Raw genomic sequence first — 21,630 nt, 5'->3', positions numbered from 1 at the left:
TTCTCACTTAAACGATTCTGGTACCATTTAAAAAAAAAAAAGGTATTTGATGTGTCTGACTTTCTTCTGGAAAACAGTCAGACAATAGTCTACTGTCGTACAACGTAGTAACACAGTACGCATACTTACATCAGTGAATACATATTTTGTTTTCTGGACACAGTGCAGCGTTCCCCAACTGGCGAGCCCCCCCCCCCCCCCCCAAAAAAATATATTTTAATATATATATGTTTTTTGTGTTGGACATACTCATTGTCGGACATACTGAACTAAAATATAAACACGACATGTAAAGTGTTGGTCCCATGTTTCATGAGCTGAAATTAAAAATCCCAGAAATGTTCCATATGCACAAAAGCTTATTTCTCTCAAATTTTGCATTTCTCCTTTGCCAAGATAATCCACCCACCTAACAGGTGTCATATTAAGAAGCTGATTAAACAGCATGATCATTACACAGGTGTACCTTGTGCTTTGGACAATGAAGGTGACTCTAAAATGTGCAGTTTTGTCACACAACACAATGCCACTGATGTAGCAAGTTCAAGGAGTGTGAAATTGGAATGCTGAGGGAAGGAATGTCCACCAGAGCTGATAATTTAATGTTAATTTCTCTACCATAAGCCGCCTCCAACGTCGTTTTAGATCATTTGGCGGTATGTCCAACTGGCCTCACAACCGCAGACCACGTGTATGGCGTTGTGTGGGCAAGTGGTTTGCTGATGTCAACATTGTGAACAAAGTGCACCATGCTGGTGGTGTGATTATGGTATGGGCATGCATAAACTACAGACAACGAACACAATTGAATACAATTGCATTTTATCGATGGCAATTTGAATGCACAAAATACCATGACGAGATCCCGAGGCCCATTTTTTTAAGGTATCTTTGACCAACAGATGCATATCTGTATTCCCATTCATGTGAAATCCATAGATTAGGGCCTATTGAATTTATTTCAGTTGACTGATTTCCTCATATGAACTGTAACTCAGTAAAATCAATGAAATTGTTCCATGTTACGTTAATATTTTTTGTTCAGTATAAAAAACTAAAAACACAAGGAAATCAGCTCAAAGTGATTTTAATTTAAGAAATCTGTTCCGAAGTATTCCCACGCATAATAGAGAGACGTGATCGTATACCAATGTAAGCAAGGTCTGAAATGATTGTTTTAGACAAACATATGTTTGGGCTTCTTGCGGTCAATTTGCAGTCTACAAATGTTCCGCTCCAGAAAGAAATGGCCTGCTTCTGAATCTAGTTGATCCCTGCATTAGTAGGGCGGCGCACAATTGCCCCAGGGTCGTCCGGTTTAGGCCGTCATTGTAAATAAGAATTTGTTCTTAACTGACTTGCCTAGTTAAATAAAGGTAAAATAAATACAAAATAGTGGTTTGGTATTGTCATATCTTTTTTTTTTCTTCAATTCAACAACAAGAAGGGAAACATCCTGTAATATATGTATCCTTGAATTTCAGAAACGGTCAAGCCAATATTGGATGACTGTATATGGAGTTGCTTGGTTTTGTACAGGGCAATGAATATATGATACAGGGTGTGTCTCACAATGATGCCCTGTACATACTCGCCTCCCCTTGAATCCTCTTGCGTTTACCCCGGTTCCCCAACTGGTGGAAGTCACAGTACATCATGTTTTGCTCGAAGGTTATTGGTTAACACTGGGAGTAATCCGCCCCGCATCTGGATCTTCTTCCTCTTGTGTTTCCCAGAAGGTTCCAGACCGTTGTCCCACACACACTGTCACAATGATGGGCCAACAGGTTCTCGTGCTGAGTAAGTAAATAGTAAAACCATAATCAACGAGAAATGTAACATCTTAACTTTGATTTCTGTGGAAATGTGACGCATTTTGATGTTTTTGTCGTTTGTAATATCCTGACAAGCGGCCAGTACAGGCTACACAGGTAGCCAGCAACAAAGCATGTGCTTCTGCTTCCTTGCCGACAACTGACAGTGCTCGCTAGCTAGCGTTAGCAAGGTATTTAGCTAGTAGGCTAACTAGCTCTTTGTATGACTTTCTTGGCCATAACGTCAGATAACGTTACAATAAACCTCTCTGGCTGGCTACAGTGCATTTTACACAACCGCTAACGTTAGTTAGCTAACGTTAAGTGTTCAACTAAAATGTCCATTCTCAAGAATACATTTTGCAATGACGTTTCACATTGACAATTCATTGCTAACTAATTTTAGCTAGTTTGGTTGCTGTTGACCAATTGGGGCTAAAAACATGGGAGTCCTACCCATCTGTTCGGCAACATTAGTGAAACTCAGTTCGACTCAAATCACTGCAGTTTGAACCTGGTCGTTGGAGCTTCCAGGCATGTCAACATTAGACAGCTCCTGCATGTCAGTAACTAGCATGTCAGATGATTTAAGCCAACTTTGGTGCTGTATTTGTGTGTAGTTTAGTAACTATGTATCTGTTAGCAACAAGGCATAGTATTAGTGTAAAATGTCAGCCTTCCAAAATACGAGACATCCATAATCCAAACACGATACGCCTAGCTAGCTATTGTATGATGTAGGTAGCTAGCGAGCTACAGATGTGGGATCTAAATTTGTACATGGAAATCAAAAGGTGTAGAACAAACGTAGACTGGTTGGAACCCAGAGGTAACTAGACTAATTGCTGTAATGATGTTTTGGTCTGCTGTCTTTTAGCAGCAATATGTTACACAATATAGTATTAACTTCATTCTCATGTTCCCTACAGGCCAGAATATGAAGAGGGAGTCTGGACGGAAGGTTCAGACAGGAAATATCAGTGCAGCCAAGGTGAGGTCCCATTAGTTGGTGTCTTCCACTGTACTTGGTTGAATTATCATGGTTTCTAGCTATGTTATTTCATCATAATTGTATGTTTAATTGCTGACTATGGGGCCCAGTACTAGGGCTGGGATGATACCAGTATCGTGATAATTGCTAGCATCGTGGAAAGAACAAAACATGAAGCGGTCTGAACTTCTTTAGGAAAACAGCCCTAATGTTGGAAACAAACATCATGTTGTCATCTAGAGTCACATTTATTTTCCAAGCTATAGCATGCAATATTTGACATACTGCAGGTGTTTAAGGACCAAAGAAGTTGGTCTGCTTTTTAATTTTTGCCATGGAAAAAATATTGCGATACTGGTATCGTCACATCCCTACCCAGTACATTGCTACTGTAGCTCAATTTATGAGGAATTTTTATTTTATTTATTTCACCTTTATTTAACCAGGTAGGCTAGTTGAGAACAAGTTCTCATTTGCAACTGCGACCTGGCCAAGATGAAGCATAGCAATTCAACACATACAACAACAGAGTTACACATGGAATAAACAAAACATACAGTCAATAATACAGTAGAACAAAAGAAAACAAAAAGTCTATATACAGTGAGTGCAAATGAGGTAAGATAAGGCAATAAATAGGCCATTGTGGTGAAGTAATTACAATATAGCAATTAAACACTAGAATGGTAGATGTGCAGAAGATGAATGTGCAAGTAGAGATACTGGGGTGCAAAGGAGCAAGATAAATAAATACAGTATGGGGATGAGGTAGGTAGATGGGCCATCTGTAAACAGCCCATCTATGTACAGGTGCAGTGATCTGTGAGCTGCTCTGACAGCTGGTGCTTAAAGCTAGTGAGGGAGATATGAGTCTCCAGCTTCAGAGATTTTTTCCAGTTTGTTCCAGTCATTGGCAGCAGAGAACTGGAAGGAAAGACGACCAAAGGAGGAATTGGCTTTGGGGGTGACCAGTGAGATATACCTGCTGGAGCGCGTGCTACGAGTGTGTGCTGCTATGGTGACCAGTGAGCTGAGATAAGGCGGGGCTTTACCTAGCAGAGACTTGTAGATAACCTGTAGCCAGTGGGTTTGGTGACGAGTATGAAGCGAGGGCCAACCAACGAGAGCGTACAGGTCGCAATGGTGGGTAGTGTATGGGGCTTTGGTGACAAAACGGATGGCACTGTGATAGACTGAGGATAGCCATGATGCATTGCCTGTTGACAATGTATACATAAACCTTTTTTTCGTGTGTGTTGTAGACGATCGCAGACGTCATCAGAACATGCCTGGGACCGAGGGCCATGATGAAAGTGAGCTATAGGTTTCTTTTTATCCTCAGGTTTTTGTCAGTTTTGCTTGAAACATACTTTATGGAAGCACTTGAATTGGGAAACCATAACATGCTTTGTGTGTAGATGCTAATGGACCCCATGGGTGGGATCGTGATGACCAACGATGGTAACGCTATCCTGAGAGAGGTAAGAGCACACTTGCTGTGATTCCCAATACGTCTACTTCCATGCAGAAAATATCAATGTGCAAAGCCCACCTCCTTCCCTCTGTCTCTGTTTCCACAGATCCAGGTCCAGCACCCGGCTGCTAAGTCCATGATTGAGATCAGCCGCACTCAGGACGAGGAGGTGGGAGACGGCACCACCTCTGTCATCATCCTGGGTGAGTCACCACATGCCCAATACTGTGAATACTCTGCACCATCAGGTCTATCCTCGTTGTAGTAGTAGTAATCCAATCCAGCCTATTCTTCATGTATTACTCCTGTGTCTCAACCAGGCTAAGAATTTAGTGGTTTTAGGGGCAAGGCCATTTGGCTTTTTTACCTTAATTTAACTAGGCAAGTCTGTTAAGAAAAATTGTTATTTACAATGACGGTCTATACCGGCCAAACCTGGACGACGCTGGGCCAATTGCAGACCTGCCAACATGCACGCGGTTTGCGTACCAACAGCGCAATTCTATACACGTACGAGATCGGAGTTAAAAGCACGCAGAAATGAATAGGGCCTGATTTTTATATATATATATATATATATAATATATATATATATATATTTGATTTTCTTTTCATTTTAATCATGTACATTTAATTCTGCGTCCCCTTAGTTGTATTTTCCACACAACCTGATAGACCGTTCCTGCTAAATGCATGTTGGAACATTTGCAAGTATAGCTGCGCTTATAATGTGAAGAAATAATAGGTTATCAACATTTTAATCTAGAAGTTCTGATCTGTTGCATCAGACTCATTGCTTTTACAATTTTGTTTTGATGTACAGTAGTAGTGTTCATTTGGGTTCTATCATCCCACAACTGTCCCAGAGCTTCTGTTTGGAATGTTTCTTTCTTGTACAGAACGACAAGCTGACCCATAGAATAGGTCAACTTATGTGAGATAGTAGGTTGACATAGGTTAGTGCTTTTGTTACTCATCTTGTTGGCTGACAAAGTAAACATGGACAGTTCTAACGTCTTCAATATAGGCCTCGGAATTCGATAAGGATGCGCGCTGTTGCATCCCCAATGTTTCTGACATCACTAGTAGTCTAGTTCGGAGCTGCAATGCCTGTGAAAAGGACCTGATCACTTGACGGGCATTGACTAATAAGAATTTAAATATCTGAGAGAGCCATGTGAGTGGAGAGGTGCTTCGGAGCAGGGCGGTTGTCAGCTGGGAGAAGGGAATTTGTATTATATTCAGCCCAAGGGTACAATGGCCACTTTGGCCGCAAGGCGTGGATTATTTTTTTTAGGGGGCGTTTCGGCCACAGAAGGGGGCATTGACAGCCATGGCTGGGGAGACATCCATACATTTTGTGCATCTCTCTAGCGGGTGAGATGCTGTCCGTGTCTGAGCAGTTCCTGGAGCAGCAGATGCACCCGACGGTTGTCATCAGCGCCTACAGACAAGCCCTGGATGATATGCTCAACCTGCTCAAAGATATCAGGTACTGTTCCTGCCTCTACCACCCGCCCACACACACAACCTTTTAATTGTTAAGGACTGAATCCTAACTTGACATCTGTAAAACTTCACTTTTTATGGAAATCTGTGATTGACATTAATCCTTGATTTTTATATGAAGTCTAGAGCTTTGGCCCAAATACTTTTTCTGGTCACTGCATGTTTCATGTCAAACAGTGATCCACTTTCAAAATGCAAGTTATGTTTTAGACCTGCATTTTAAGGTGAAAGTCATGTTAGCAGCCAATGTCCTGTCACTTCTCTGGAGTCCAGAGCAAGCAGGTTACGACCGACCTGTATGTTGCAGGATCGGATGGAAAGCATGGTCTGTCTGCAGCATTTTTTCTTCCTCACAAATATTGTAACATATTCTGGTGAATGTATTACATCTTCATCCCGTAAGTATTGAAGGCAGTGCGACGTTACAGCTATGGTATCTTTAGCCAGTAGCCACCCAAACTTGGCCTAGGCCTGTCTGAAATATGAAAATGATCAACGAATCCAGGAAGCCTATTCTGGCAAAGATGCGTCTGTAGCACATTGCTAAACATTTTTATATATAAACATACTATGTTTTTGCCAGGTAAAACTGGAGAAAATGAAACCAGTGCTTTCTGGTCATTCATCTGGATATGCACGCCCGCCTTTGCGTGCCAAATGCTTGATGACTGGTCAAGAAACGTTTTGGTTCTGAGGCACAGATGAGATGTTTTTGAGACGGGCCTACAGTATTGTACCAAATTATTATGTTAGTAACCAGATCGAATAGGCAAATGTATAAATATACAATACAAATGGTATATGTAGCCTATTAAAATGTAGGGAAAATATGTATTTTTCCCTATCAGTTTCAACCCCCACAAAAACCTTCTCGCGACCCCCAGTTTGAGAACCACTGTTTTAGGTGGCAACTGCTTTCACACTCATATTTGTATAACAACAGTCTCTCCTCCATCCCTCCCCTCCTCCCAGCACCCCAGTAGACGTGAGCGACAGGGAGATGATGCTGAAGATCATCAACTCTGCCATCAACACCAAGGCTCTGAGCCGCTGGTCTGACATGGCCTGCAGCATCGCCCTGGACGCCGTCAAAACTGTGGAGATGGAGGAGAACGGACGCAAGGAGATTGACATCAAGAAGTACGCCAAAGTAGAAAAGGTAAGGGTCAAAGTGTGTCTTTTTAATGTCTGTTTTCCTGTGCAGTCCAAGTTCTACTTCATCCTCTGTGTTAATGTGTTTGTCAAGGTTCCCGGTGGGATCATCGAGGACTCGTGCGTGCTGAGAGGTGTGATGGTAAACAAGGACGTGACCCACCCGCGCATGCGAAGAATGATCAAGGATCCCCGTATTGTCCTGTTGGACTGCTCCCTGGAGTACAAGAAGGGAGAGAGCCAGACTGATATTGAGATCACTCGTGAGGAGGACTTTGCCCGCATCCTGCAGATGGAGGAGGAGTACATCCAGCAGATCTGTGAAGACATCATTCGCCTCAAGCCTGACCTCATCTTCACAGAGAAGGGCATCTCGGGTACCCCACGCTGCTCTTAAAGCTCTTGTTAAGGCATATGTCTGATGCAACTGACTTAAAAAAATACATATTTACCTCTACTATATTTTGCCTCTCTTCAGACTTGGCTCAGCACTACCTGATGAAGGCTAACATCACGGCTATTCGCCGTGTAAGAAAGACCGACAACAACAGGATCGCCAGGTAAGCCAATTGAAAGCAAAAAAAAAAACATTTGGGGGACGTTACATCAATTATTGGAGACAATTGTCACAAACAAAAACATGTTTAAATGTTGACGTTTTTCTCTGTGTCATGTTACTATGTACATAGCTAGCGAATGACCGAGCACTTTCATTGAATATTGGTTTATTTCTGTTTCTTTAACGGGGTGTATGGTCTTCACAACTACTGCTCTAACCTATTTCCCCGTTACCCCTCAGGGCGTGTGGCGCACGCATTGCCAGCCGTACGGACGAGCTGCGCGAGGAGGACGTGGGCTTAGGGGCGGGCCTGTTTGAGGTCAAGAAGATTGGAGACGAGTACTTTGCCTTCGTCACAGAGTGCAAAGACCCTAAAGCCTGCACCATCCTGCTGAGAGGAGCCAGCAAGGAAATCCTGGCGGTGAGAAACTGAGAATAAAGCTCTCAAAATAATATGCGCTTTTTATTGTGCAACAATCACTAAGTGCTAAAAGAGAGGGATGATAATGTAAAGAATGATGTTAATGGGATGAGTCTCTGCTCCCCCACTCCCCTCCTAGAACCTGTCTCTTTTTTGTTTTAATTGTAAGTCACATAAGTTATCAGCGCAAAGATGTCTAAATTAGGTTTTACTTGTGTTCTGAAATCTCTCTTTTCCCCATTTACCTCTCTCCCAGGAGGTGGAGCGTAACCTGCAGGATGCCATGCAGGTGACCCGCAATGTGCTGCTGGAGCCCAGTCTGCTGCCTGGCGGTGGCGCTGCCGAGATGGCTGTGTCCCAGCGGCTGATGGAGCTCTCCAAGGCCCTCACTGGCGTGGAGCAGTGGCCCTACCGTGCCCTGGCCCAGGCCCTGGAGGTCATCCCCCGCACCCTCATCCAGAACTGTGGCGCCTCCACCATCCGTGTGCTCACCTCCCTCAGGGTAAGAGAGAGACGGAGAGAGTCAAAGGTAGAACCTCATACCATCTCGGAGGAAGACCGATGGGAGAGGGTGTGAAAGGGAGATGGAGGTTTTACTGTACATTATAGTGGCATTTTCACTTAGCTCCATCTCTTTCCAGGCCAAGCACACCCAGAAGGGCAGTGTGTCGTGGGGGGTGAACGGAGAGACTGGCACCCTGGCTGACATGACCGCCCTGGGCATCTGGGAGCCACTGGCCGTCAAGGCTCAGACCTACAAGACTGCAGTAGAGGTGAGACTTCCAACCACCTGCTCAATATAATGTTGAGGGCATTGATGCGCTACACAAGTGTTCATTAGTTACAGTGCCTTCAGAAAGTATTCACACACCTTTACTCTTTCCATATTGTGTTACAGCCTAAATTTAAAATGGATTAAATTGAGATTTTGTCTCTAGCCTACACAAAATACCCTGTAATGTTAAAGTGGAATGTTTTTAGACATTTTTACAAATTAATGAGAAGCTGGAATGTCTTGAGTCAATAAGTATTCAACCCCTTTGTGATGGCAAGCCTAAATAAGTTCAGTAGTAAAACATTTTCTTAACAAGCCCCATAATAAGTCGCATGGCAATACTAGGGTTTAACATGAATTTTGAATAACTACCTCATCTCTGTACCCCACACATATACAATTATCTGTAAGGTCCCTCAACTGAGCAATGAATTTCAAACACAGATTCAACTACCAAGACGGGAGGTTTCCCAATGCCTCACAAAGGACACCTCAAATCAAATGTTGGTCGCGTACACATTTTGCAGGTGCAGTGAAATGGTTGTTTCTAGCTCCAACAGTGCAGTAACGACTAACAAAACAATACACGCCTATATAATTAAGAAATATCAGAACGAGCAATGTCAGTCCGAAATAAATATATATTTATATGATGGTGTGTATAGACATTATGAATAGAAAAGGTGTGTACAGCATTAGTTTTATAGGATGAGCTTTGACTAGAATACGCCTATTGGTTTGATGGGTTAAAACATGTATATATATTTTTTTAAAGCAGACATTGAATATCCCTTTTGAGCGTGGCAAAATGATTAATTACGCTTTGGATAGTGTATCAACAAAGATACAGGCGTCCTTCCTAACTCAGTTGTCAGGGAGGAAGGAAACCGCTGAAGGATTTCAGAGGCCAATAGTGACTTTAAAACAGTTAGTGCTTAATGGCTGTAATAGGAGAACTGAAGATGTAGCAACATGCAATAAAGCATTAAAAGTAAAACTGCAAAGAAATGAGCTTTATGTCATAATTCAAAGCGTTATATTTGGGGAAAATCCAACACATTACTGAGTAAAAACAAATCCATGAAATTAAATGTATGAAATGTATGCATTCACTACTGTAAGTCGCTCTGGATAAGAGCGTCTGCTAAATGACTAAAATGTAAATGTAAAATGTACCAGTCTTCATCTTTTCAAGCATGGTGGTGGCTGCATCATGTTATGGGTATACTTGTCATTGGCGAGGACTAAAGTTTCTTTTAATCCTAAAAAATGTAGCTAAGCACAGGCAAAATCCTCGGAAATGCTGGTTGTCTGCTTTCCAACAGACACTGGGAGACAAATTCACCTTTCAGCAAGACAACCAAAACACAAGGCCAAATATACACTGAGTGAACAAAACATTAAGAACACCAGCTCTTTCTGTGACATCGCTTTCACCTGGTCAGTCTATGATCCCTTATTGATGTATCTTGTTAAATTCACTTCAATTAGTGTAGATGAAGGGGAGGACACGGGTTAAAGAGATTTTTAAGCCTTCAGAAAGATTGTATGTGTGCTGTTGCGGGTCAATGGGTAAGACAAAATATTTAAGTGCCTTTTCAACGGGGTATGGTAGTAGGTGCTAGGCACACCGGTTTGTGTCAAACTGCAACAATGCTGGGTTTTTCACACTCAGCAGTTTCCCGTGTGTATCAAGAATGGTCCACCACCCAAAGGACATCCAGCCAACTTGACTCAACTGGGAAGCATTGTAGTCAACAGGCCCACATCCCTGTGGAATGCTTTCAACACCTTGTAGAGTCCATTCCCTGACGAATTGAGGCTGTTTTGAGGGCAAGGGGGGGGGGGGGTGCCACTCAGGGTTAAGGTGTTCCTAATGGGGTTTTTTTTTACACTGGAGTTGCTTACCAAGATGACATTGAATGTTCCTGAGGGGCCTAGTAACAGTTTTGACTTCATTGGCTTAAAAATATATGGCAAGACTTAAATGGCTGTCTAGCAATGATCCACAACCAACTTGACAGAGCTTGAAGAATTTTAAAAAGAATGTGCAAATATTGTACAATCCAGGTGTGCAAAGCTCTTAGACTTACCCAGAAAGACTCGCAGCTGTAATCGCTGCCAAATGTGATTCTAACATGTATTGACTCAGGGGTTTGAATACTTATGTAAATTTGATTTCTCAATTTTATTTTCAATAAATGTGCTAAAATATCTAAACATGTTTTCACGTTGTCATTATGGGGTGAGATTTTTAATCCATTTTGAATTTAGGCTGTAACACAATGTGTAAGTCAAGGGGATATGAATACTTTCTGAAGGCACTGTACATATTGTTTAGCTGTGCAGTTCTACTCCCTTGGACTCCTCTTCTTTCTCTCTCCAGACGGCCATCTTGTTGCTGCGCATCGACGACATCGTCTCTGGACACAAGAAGAAGGGAGATGAGCAGACAGGAGGAGGACAGGGTGCCGAGTAGAGGGGGAGAAGGATTGGGAACAGAGAGGAGGAAGAGGGTAGTGGAGGAATAGGCAATCTGAGCTATTTCTTGTTGTTGCATTGTTGAAGGAACCTGCAAGTAAGCATTTTGTTGGACAGTGTATGCCATGTGTATTTTCTACATATGATTTAATAACTTAACAGCACTGTTTTATAAGCTTCTCACTCATATGACGTTTTGTTGTGGTCACTCTAAGCAGACGGATAGGGTTGTTGCATGTATTACATACTGTATGAATGTACTGGATTTGGTACCAAGGCACTCAAGTTTAGTTTGGTTTGTTTGTGTGTGTTTGTGCAGTATTTATGGCAGTAAGATGTGACTGAATATGTTCTCCTGGGACCAAGGTTTACCTCGGTTAGTCTCACTAGGCATTTCTTTGTTTGGGAGAACTCCTTTTGTGACTTGAGTTGAAGAACGGTTGCCAGTGGGTGGTGACCAAATCATGTGACCAAGTCATTTGAATGAACTACTAAAGCACTGTGATCCTATAGAAAAATAGACCTTGCAAATTATTTATAGCCTGCAATGTCTACCTCCTGAAGGTCCTTTTTAAATGCTGCATTATATGGATTGGATCGTCTTGCATTTCAATGAGTGAGAATGCTTTTTTTTCTGTAAGAAATAGTTGGAGTTACGGTGTTTCTGGTTCTGAATCCTGTTACTCCACCAGACCATTACCCTCCATTACCCTTTGCCTGGGGCTGTTACCTGTGATAGAATTAACCTCAATAAAAGTGGATACAAATGACATGGGCCTATGTTTGTTTCATTCACTTTGCCGCCCATGATGTGTGTTTGATTATGATTCTCTCACCACTTTTATTAATCATGTAGCTTAGCCTATGGTGAAATGTTTCATTAATTGCTAAGGTGGCATTACATTTGCTGCATCCTGAAATCCAGAGTACTTAAGTAAAAAAAAATACTTTAAAGTCCTACTTAAGTAGTTTTTGGGGCTATATGTACTTTACTATTTTATGCTTTGATAATATCTACTTCACTACATTCCTAAAGAATGTACTTTTTACTCCATACATTTTCCCTGACACCCAAAAGTACTTGTTACATTTTGAATGCTTAGCAGGACAGAAAATGGTCCAATACACACACTTATTAAGAGCTCATCCCTACTGCCTCTGATCTGGTGGATTCACTAAATAAAAAAATGGAATTAAGAAATATCTAAAATATTAGGATGAGCAATGTTGGAGTGGCATTGACTAAAATACAGTATATACAGATGAGTAAAGCAGTATTTAAACATTAAAGTGACTAGTGGATGTTGTGGAGGGCAGGCAGTGTGCCCCCAGTGATGCGTTGGGCAGACTACACCACCCTCTGGAGAGTCCTGCAGTTGCGGGCGGTGCAGTTGCCGGCTCAAGCGGTGATACAGCCCGACAGAATGCTCTCAATCTGTAAAAGTTTGAGGGCTTTAGGAGCCAAATTTCTTCAGCCTCCTTTGTTTTGTTGACATTGAGTGAGAGGTTATTTTCCTGGCACCACTCAACCAGGGCCCTCCCCTCCTTGTAGGTTGTCTCGTCATTGTTGGTAATCTGTCATACTATAGTTGTGTTGTCTGCAAACGTGACTGAGTTGGAGGCGTGCGTGGCCATGCAGTCATGGGTAAACGGAGTACAGGAGGGGGCTGAGCACGCACCCTTGTGGGGCCCCTGTGTTGAGGATCATCAAAGTGGAGGTATTGTTTCCTACCTTCAACACCTGGGGGGGGCTGTCAGGAAGTCCAGGACCTAGTTGCACAGGTCGGGGTTCAGGCCCAGGGCCCCGAGCTTAATGATGAGCTTAGATTGCACTATGGTGTTGAACGCTGAGCTATAGTCAATGAACAGCATTCTTGCATAGGTATCCCTCTTGCCCAGATGGGATAGGGCAGTGCGATGGCGATTGCATTTTCTGTGGATCTATTGGGGCGGTAAGCAAATTGAAGTGGGTCTAGGGTGTCAGGTAAGGTAGAGGTGATATGATCCATAACTAGCCTCTCAAAGCACTTCATGATGACAGAAGTGAGTGCTACAGGGCGATAGTAATTTAGTTCAGTTACCTTTGCTTTCTTGGGTACAGTAACAATGGTGGACATCTTGACGCAAGTGGGGACAGCAGACTGGGATAGGGAGAGATTGAATTTGTCAGTAAACACTCCAGCCAGCTGGTCTGCGTATGCTCTGAGGATGCAGCTAGTGTTGTACGTCGGCCACGGAGAAGGAGTTGGTAGCGGGCCGTGTCGGTGGCACTGTTTTATTCTCAAAGCAGGCGAAGAAGGTGTTTAGCTTGTCGGGAAGCAAGACATCAGTGTCCACTAAACACAAATGCTTAATTTGTAAATCATGTCTGAGTGTTGCTATGTGCGCCTGGCAATCTGTAAAATACATTTAAAAAACAAGAGAATTATGCCAACTGGTTTGCCTAATATAAGGAATTAGAAATTATTCATACTTTTACTTTTAATACTTAAGTATATTTTAGCAATTACATTTACTTTTGATACTTAAGTATATTTAAAACCAAATACTTTTAGACTTTTGCTCAAGTATTTTACTGGGTGACTTTCACTTTTACTTGAGTATGAGAATTGGGTACTTTTTCCACCACTGCTGAAATCGATACTGACGAGTCAGCTGAAGACAAATCAGCTGATCAAATAAAGTACTCGACACGTGATTCCTCCATGTGTATGCCGAAAAAGAAAGATGCCGGCGGAGATTTTGTACACAATCCACTTTTATGTCTTATTTTTGCTTTTAACGGTTCGGTTTTCTTCTAGTTTTATCGGCAATGGTGATAACTACCGACGGAATGTAAGTTTGGTAGTACATTGCTGTTTGCATTTATGTTGTACAGTAATAAAGTGCTATAAAAGGTTGCTAACGTTAGATAATCTTTTGCTGACCACATAAAGAAGTAAGAAGTACTGTAACGCGCTAGCTGACGCTTTGAGAATTTAGTTAGTATCTAACTACTGCTAGATAGCAAGTTATACGTTTTAGCTAGTTGGTGATTACTAACATTTTGGATATACGTGTTTGGTTTTGTATTTATAGCGCTAGCCATATTGTAATGATGACCAACAATCTATAAAACTATAATTTACCAGTGGTGTAAAGTACTTAAGTAAAAATACTTTAAAGTACTTCTTAAGTCGTTTTGGGGGGTATGTGTACTTTTTTATATTTTTGACTACTTTTACTTCACTACATTCCTAAATAAAATGATGCACTTTTTACTCCTTACATTTTCCCTGACACCCAAAAGTACTTGTTACATTTAGAATGCTTAGCAGGACAGAAAAATTGGCTAATTCATGTAATTATCAAGAGAACATGCCTGGTCATCCCTACTGCCTCTGATCTGGCGGACTCACTAAAGACAAATGTTTAGTTTGTAAATGTGTGAGTGTGCCCCTGGCTATCTGTAAAAAGAGAAAATTGTGCCATCTGTTTTGTTTAATTTAAGGAATTAGAAATTATTAATCATTTTACTTTTGATACTTAAGTAGATTTAAAACCAAATACTTGTAAACTTTGACTGAAGTACTATTTTACTGGGTGACTTTCACCTTTACTTGAGTCATTTTTTATGAAGGTATCTTTACTTTTACTCATGTATGACAATTGGGTACATTTTCCACCACTGTCATTTACCCATTGTTGGACCCCAGCCAACAATGCATACTGTAGCGACATAAGATTACACAATCCCTTGTGGGTGTGATTTGAACTAGGGACATACGGAAAGTTTTCAGACCCCCTGACTTTTTTCACATTTTGTTACGTTACAACCGTATTCTAAAATTGATTAGATTTTAATCCATCTACACACAGTACCCCATAATGACAAAGCGAAATGTTTTTGGGTTTTTTTGCGTGCAAATTTACAAAAAAGAAGTATTCAGACCCTTTGCTATGAGACTTGAAATTGAGCTCAGGCGCATCCTGTTTCCATTAATCATCCTTGAGATGTTTCTACAACTTGGAGTCCACCTGTGGTCAATTCAATTGATTGGACATGATTTGGAAAGGCACACACATGTCTATATAAGGTCCCACAGTTGACAGTGCATGTCAGAGCAAAAACCAAGCCATGAGGTCAAAGGAATTGTCCATAGAGCTCCGAGACAGGATTGTGTCGAGGCACAGATATGAGGAAGGGTACCAAAAAAATTCTGCAACTTTGAAGGTCCCCAAGAACACAGTGGCCTCCATCATTCTTAAATGGAGGAAGTGTGGAACCACCAAGACTTACTAGACCTGGCCGCCCAGGCGAACTGAGCGATCAGGGGAGAAGGGCCTTGGTCAGGGAGGTGACCAAGAACCCGATGGTCACTCTGACAGGCTCCAGAGTTTCTCTGTGGAGATGGGAGAACCTTCCAGAAGGACAACCATCTCTGCAGCTCTCCACCAATCAGGCCTTTATGGTAGAGTGGCCAGACGGAAGTCACTCCTCAGTAAAAGGCACATAACAGCCCGCTTGGAGTTTGCCAAAAGGCACCTAAAGACTCAGACCATGAGAAACAAGATTCTCTAGTCTGATGAAACCTAGATTGGAGTCTTTGGCCTGAATGCCAAGCGTCACGTCTGGAGGAAACCTGGCACCATCCCTACAGTGAAACATCGTGGTGGCAGCATCATGCTGTGGGGATGTTTTTCAGTGACGGGGCAGGGACTGGGAGACCAGTCAGGATCAAGCGAAAAATTGATGACAACCTGCTCCAGAGCGCTCAGGACCTGACGGGTGAATGTTCACCTTTCAACAGAACAACGACCCTAAGCACACAGCCAAGTCAACATAGGAGTGGCTTCAGGACAAGTCTCTGAATGCCCTTGAATGGCCCAGCCAGAGCTTGAACCCGATCAAACATCTCTAGAGAGACCTGAAAATGCCTGTGCAGCAACGCTCCCCATCCAACCTGACAGAGCTTGAGAGGATCTGCAGAGATGAATGGGAGAAACTCCCCAAATACATGTCTGCCAAGCTTGTAGCGTCATACCCAAGAAGACTCGAGGCTGTAATCGCTGCCAAAGGTGCTTCAACAAAGTGCTGAGTAAAGGGTTTGAATAATTATGTAAATGTGATAGGTGCCAAAATTTCAAAAAATCTGTTTTTGCTTTTTCATTATGGGGTATTGTGTGTAGATTGTGGAAAAAGTCAAGGAGGCTGAATACTTTCCGACTGCGCTGTAGGTGTAGACCAAAGTGTTTGGGTTTTAAATTTAAATACATTTTTATTTTATTTAACCTTTATTTAACTAGGCAAGTCAGTTAAGAACAAATTCTTATTAACAATGACGGCCTAGGAACAGTGGGTTAACTGTCTTGTTCAGGGGCAGAACGACAGATTTTTACCTTGTCAGCTCAGGGATACTCTAGCAACCTTTTGGTTACTGGCCCAGCGCTCTAAAAACTAGGCTACCTGCTGCCCCAGTTGCTGAGATAGCTAAATCAAATAGTGCTGAAACAAATATAAACCGAACACTACTCTGTACTGGCAATCCAGCCATGTCAGATATGAATAAATATTGATTATGAACGATCTCATTTGAGACTTCCTTGCTTACCAAGTTTTTAGCGTTGTTGGCCTGAGCAGGACTCTGTGCTAATCTGTTATTGATTCATGAATCACCTCTGTTTACAATTTCGGTTTGCTTGTTTGATTCTCACCTGTGTCGCCAAAGAAAAATTATAAAACATACTCTGTTTTACTTACCTCTTCCCAGGTATCCCTGGAGCTGAACCCTGGTCTGAACTCCTTGCTGACACCGCTGCCCCCTGGTGTTGGCTTGCTCCATGTGCGGGCGCTTGGCAAAAACAACACACTGCATTACCTCCTCTGCAGCCTGGGGGCGCCAGCATTACTACTGGTGCACACAAGCTCCATTTCATCCAAGGTAGTGGTAGACTGGCCTGCCTTCCTTGTGCAAAATACCACAGGCAGCCTGAAAGTGACTCCAGAGAGCAGTGTTCTGTACAGCAACGCACTCGTCTTTACCAGGGTGAGTCATCAGTAGTTCTAAATTGATGGTCATCGTGTTCATACGTGTCCGTTGAGGTGATATTCTGAGTGGCTGATACAGGTCACATGACTATCTCATTCAAATGCATAAACCATAAAGACAAGTGAGGTTCTAGGTTTTGAACCATAATCCAGGTTATTGAAAGTAATAATTTGCGTGGTCAAATTCTAGCTCTAGACATTTGTTGTAGATCATAAATGTTTGGATGGTTGTTAGCAATATGGTAATAGCTCTAACAAACACCTGGGTATTAAAAACGGGTTGATTTCAGACTGGTCAGCCATACGTAACTCATTCACTAAACCAACTAATTTGTCTCTTGTCAGCTGTGGGAGTATGACGATGTGAACGACACAGCTGACCCTGAGCACCTACCCCCCTCCAGCTTTTTCCAGCCCTACGAGCTGCAGAATTTCACCTGGGGCGACCTGAACAAAACATTGGACCCCATGGCCAACACCGCCCTGCTTTGTGGAAGAGACGCCAGCGAGAGCTTCAGCAATGGCTCACTCTGTCTGAAGGTAGGTGGAACTGGATATTCTAAAGCCTGCATGATGAAATTAGACATTTCATCATGAGCGATTCAGACCTTTGTTTGGATCCACTCAACAGATAGCATGGGACATGGACTCATCTCTACATTACACCACTTTTAACCTCCCTGGGCAAGGTGGGACGTTTGCGTCCCACCTAGTCAACAGCCAGTGGAATCGCGTGGGGCAAAATACAAATACCTCAAATGCTATAACTTCAATTTCTCAAACATATTACTATTTTACACCATTTTAAAGACAAGACTCGTTAATCTAACCACATTGTCCGATTTCAAAAAGGCTTTACAGCGAAAGCAAAACATTAGATTATGTCAGGAGAGTACCCTGCCAAAAATAATCACACAGCCATTTTCAAAGCAAGCATATATGTCACAAAAACCAAAACCACAGCTAAATGCAGCACTAACCTTTGATGATCTTCATCAGATGACACTCCTAGGACGTTATGTTATACAATACATGCACGTTTTGTTCAATCAAGTTCATATTTATATCAAAAAACAGCTTTTTACATTAGCATGTGATGTTCAGAACTAGCATACCCACCGCAAACTTCCGGTGAATTTACTAAATTACTCACGATTAACGTTCACAAAATACATAACAATTATTTTAAGAATTATAGATACAGAACTCCTTTATGCAATCGCGGTGTCAGATTTTAAAATAGCTTTTCAGCGAAAGCACATTTTGCAATATTCTGAGTACATAGCCCGGCCATCACGGCTAGCTAATTTGACACCCACCAAGTTTGGCCCTCACCAAACTCAGATTTACTATAAGAAAAATTGGATTACCTTTGCTGTTCTATGTCAGAATGCACTCCCAGGACTTCTACTTCAACAACAAATGTTATTTTGGTTCCAAATAATCCATAGTTTATTCAAATACCTCCGTTTTGTTCGTGTGTTCAGGTCAGTATCCGAAGGGTGACGCGCGAGCGCATTTCGTGACAAAAAAATTCAACATTTTCCATTACCGTACTTCGAAGCATGTCAAACGCTGTTTAAAATAAATTGATACTATTTTTCTCATAAAATAGCGATAATATTCCAACCGGGCGACGTTGTATTCATTCAAAGGCTGAAAGAAAAAAATTGAGAATTCTCATGAACGCGCATCTCCAGTGTCACTGTTCCCAGCCTGACCACTCACAAACAGAGCTGCTGTACTTAGCCCAGAGACTGCAGACACCCCGTTACACTTTCTGGCGCCTTCTGAGAGCCAATGGAAGCCTTAGAAAATGTCACGTTACAGCAGAGATGCTGTATTTTTGATAGAGATGCCACAGAAGGAGAACAAATTGTCAGACAGGGCACTTCCTGTATGGAATCTTCTCAGGTTTTGGCCTGCCATATGAGTTATGTTATACTCACAGACACCATTCAAACAGTTTTGTAAACTTTAGAGTGTTTTCTATCCAAATCTACTAATTATATGCATGTTCTCGTTTCTGGGCAAGAGTAGTAACCAGTTTAAATCGGGTACGTTTTTTATCCGGCCGTGCAAATACTGCCCCCTAGCCCCAACAGGTTAAAGGTCTGAAAATGTCTGACAAACTTAGATTTTATGATTTTAAACTTGGTTACTGAAGTGAAGTGAGTACTACTGATCAGTGAGATTATTAATTTTATTGCATGTTAGCTAGCCTGTATTCAACCATTATTTTCCTAACCTAGTTCTCAGCCTTTGATGTTGAGGGGCGGGACCAAGGCTGGCCCAGTCTCCTCCACAACGCTAACTCCTCCCAGCTAAGGGTGGGGCTGGACGGCGTGGCCCCGAGGTCCAATCGATCCCGCTTTTCCCTAGAGCTACAGGCCGTGGGAGACACCCAGCCCATGAGCAGAGTGGACTTCCTCCGGTCAATAGATGACGAATACACTCCCTCCATATTCAAGGTAATGTCTGTGTGTGTTATAGACATGCAGTTATACTGTAGTAAATGTTACTGAGTAACATAGTGTTTAGATGTTTATATTTCAACAAATGTTGTGTGGTTGATCATTTATGGTTGATTCACTGTTCTAAACGTCCTTCTGTCTGTAGACTGTCACTAAAGCTGTCAGATTCTACAGTGATCTTGTCTTTCCTCTCCCTTAGGTATCTCAGTGGGTGTCCTCTCCAGTCAACTCCACCTCCCCTGTTCTTGGCTACGCCCAATGGAAGCCCGTGGCCTACCGCAGGCCATCGCCTGTCTTTGAGGACGCCACTCCCTGCCGGCACTCAACCCCTGTCCCCGTAGCCCAGCTTCCCCCCTCCGGCCTGGTGCTGGCTTATTTTGGAGGGGAGCGCCAGACCACCGGGCTCAACATGACCTTCAGTATCACTGGAGACCCATTCTACAACACCACCAACTACCTTAGCTGGTAAGTAACTGTTTACATCCTATTGGTTCATCCTGGCTATAATATGTTGCATTTTAGCAACTTGAAATGAATTATACAGCAAATTGCAGTTTATAGCCCCTCTGTTACCCAAGCATCAACTATCAAGCATCTCACACCACCACCAACTACCTGAAATTAGAATGAAATTGTCAGCACTGATATTCTTCCTTCTCTTGCTTTTTCTCTGTCTTATCACCTAACCTTTTCTCCTTCCTAATTCAGGACTGTGTTGGTGGGACTGGGCTCTCCTCCTGTGGACTCGTTTTCTCCCCTGGTTCTGGTCATCATGGCGGTGGGGCTGGGCACTCCCATGCTGATCATCCTGCTGGGCGGGGTGTGTGTGTGTGTCCGCAAGAACAGGCCCCAAACGCAGGTTTACGAGCCAATCAACTGAGGCCAAGCCAGGATACGTGTCCCGCCTTTAACCATTTTCTAGCCAATGAACAGAGACACCTGGGCCCAGTTTTTCAAAAGTTATCTATCTGGATTTGGCCTATCGGATACGATTAAATGCATGGAATAAGTGTCCAGCAGGTGTCACTCTTTTTTTAAATATGGGGTGCACTGATACATGTGGAATACACCACTTGCACGGAGGTCTGTGTAATGCGGTCTTTGACAGAAACCCATTTCTAACCACTTGCATAATTTAGGTGTGGGCTGAATCATCCTGTGGACGAGAGCCAATTAATGAGTGTGTTTATTTGTGCTTGTGAATGCTAAAGGCTCCCATCTCAACCCTAGCATTCCATGTGAGCATTTTTATACAGCAAATTGTGAAAAGGCTTCTTACTGTAGTAAGAACTAAATGACTCATGGAGTACACTCTTTCAGTTCTGTGTAAAACAGTATATTATCTTATTGTTGCTCACCAAACAGTACATGACATGCTCTACTGAAGCTATCTATGTTTGGCACTGCCAAGATAGGATATACTGACCTGACATGGGTTCTACACTGTCTAGTGATCGACTCACGCACATATAAATATCTGACGACATTAGAAGAGTCAGAAGGGAGCAGGGTCTTTTTTTTCCCCGAAACACTGATCTGAGGTCAGTTTCTATTGTAATGGTTTAGGAATTGGTGAAGATGAGCTAATCCTGGATCTGCGCCTGAAGGAGACCCACACAGTGAGAGGAAAATAAATCTCAGGGAAGAACCTTTCTTTCCCAACCCCCTGGATGTTAGTTATTCTTTGGGGAAATGGGAAGCATAGTTTGGGTCCATGTGCTCTTCAAAGTAAACTGAAATGTGATCATTGTAAAATATGTTTAGGCTTGTTTTAAATTCTTGATTAATGTTTGAGCTTCAATGTGTCAGCTAAGTTAAGTTAGCAATCGGTATGGGATTACAAAATGTTTTGTATGATCTTGTAATTAATGTTACTTTGACGCCCAGTGTTGATTGTTGCCCAAAAACTTTTGTCAAACCTCTCCTTTGGAATGAATTTAAAACATGCTTCA

The 21,630-nt window shown here is 42.4% G+C and overlaps 2 protein-coding genes across 2 annotated transcripts; both read left to right on the top strand.

Moving 5' to 3' along the window:
• The first annotated feature begins 1,748 nt into the window (after window positions 1-1,748).
• tcpg (T-complex protein 1 subunit gamma) lies at window positions 1,749-11,946 on the top strand. The gene is given in 13 exon segments (NM_001141774.1): window positions 1,749-1,800; window positions 2,744-2,805; window positions 4,068-4,118; window positions 4,224-4,286; window positions 4,386-4,482; window positions 5,654-5,771; window positions 6,761-6,947; window positions 7,035-7,317; window positions 7,419-7,500; window positions 7,740-7,920; window positions 8,177-8,422; window positions 8,562-8,693; window positions 11,082-11,946. Coding segments are annotated over 13 exon segments (1,623 nt in total). The 5' UTR covers window positions 1,749-1,772; the 3' UTR covers window positions 11,175-11,946.
• Window positions 11,947-13,850: 1,904 nt separating this feature from the next.
• LOC106588330 (glycosylated lysosomal membrane protein-like) lies at window positions 13,851-20,692 on the top strand. Its single transcript, XM_014177204.3, has 6 exons — window positions 13,851-14,011; window positions 16,927-17,202; window positions 17,550-17,744; window positions 19,457-19,675; window positions 19,878-20,143; window positions 20,387-20,692. Exons 1-6 carry the CDS (start codon window positions 13,904-13,906, stop codon window positions 20,556-20,558), a joined length of 1,236 nt encoding a protein of 411 aa, XP_014032679.2. The 5' UTR covers window positions 13,851-13,903; the 3' UTR covers window positions 20,559-20,692.
• Window positions 20,693-21,630: the final 938 nt, after the last annotated feature.

The sequence above is a fragment of the Salmo salar genome, chromosome 27, assembly GCF_965601325.2.
Source record: "Salmo salar chromosome 27, fSalSal1, whole genome shotgun sequence".
NCBI lineage: Eukaryota > Metazoa > Chordata > Actinopteri > Salmoniformes > Salmonidae > Salmo > Salmo salar.
Note: the sequence above shows the minus strand (reverse complement) of the source record. Positions and strands in the feature narration are given on the sequence as shown.

What these genes read in the sequence shown, in the direction of transcription:
- LOC106588330 (XM_014177204.3), top strand. Translation starts at nt 13,904, where the DNA reads ATGCCGGCGGAGATTTTGTACACAATCCACTTTTATGTCTTATTTTTG. An exon ending in ACGCACTCGTCTTTACCAGG is followed by an intron (nt 17,203 to 17,549) that starts GTGAGTCATCAG and finishes GTCTCTTGTCAG; the next exon opens with CTGTGGGAGTATGACGATGT. An exon ending in ACACTCCCTCCATATTCAAG is followed by an intron (nt 19,676 to 19,877) that starts GTAATGTCTGTG and finishes CCTCTCCCTTAG; the next exon opens with GTATCTCAGTGGGTGTCCTC.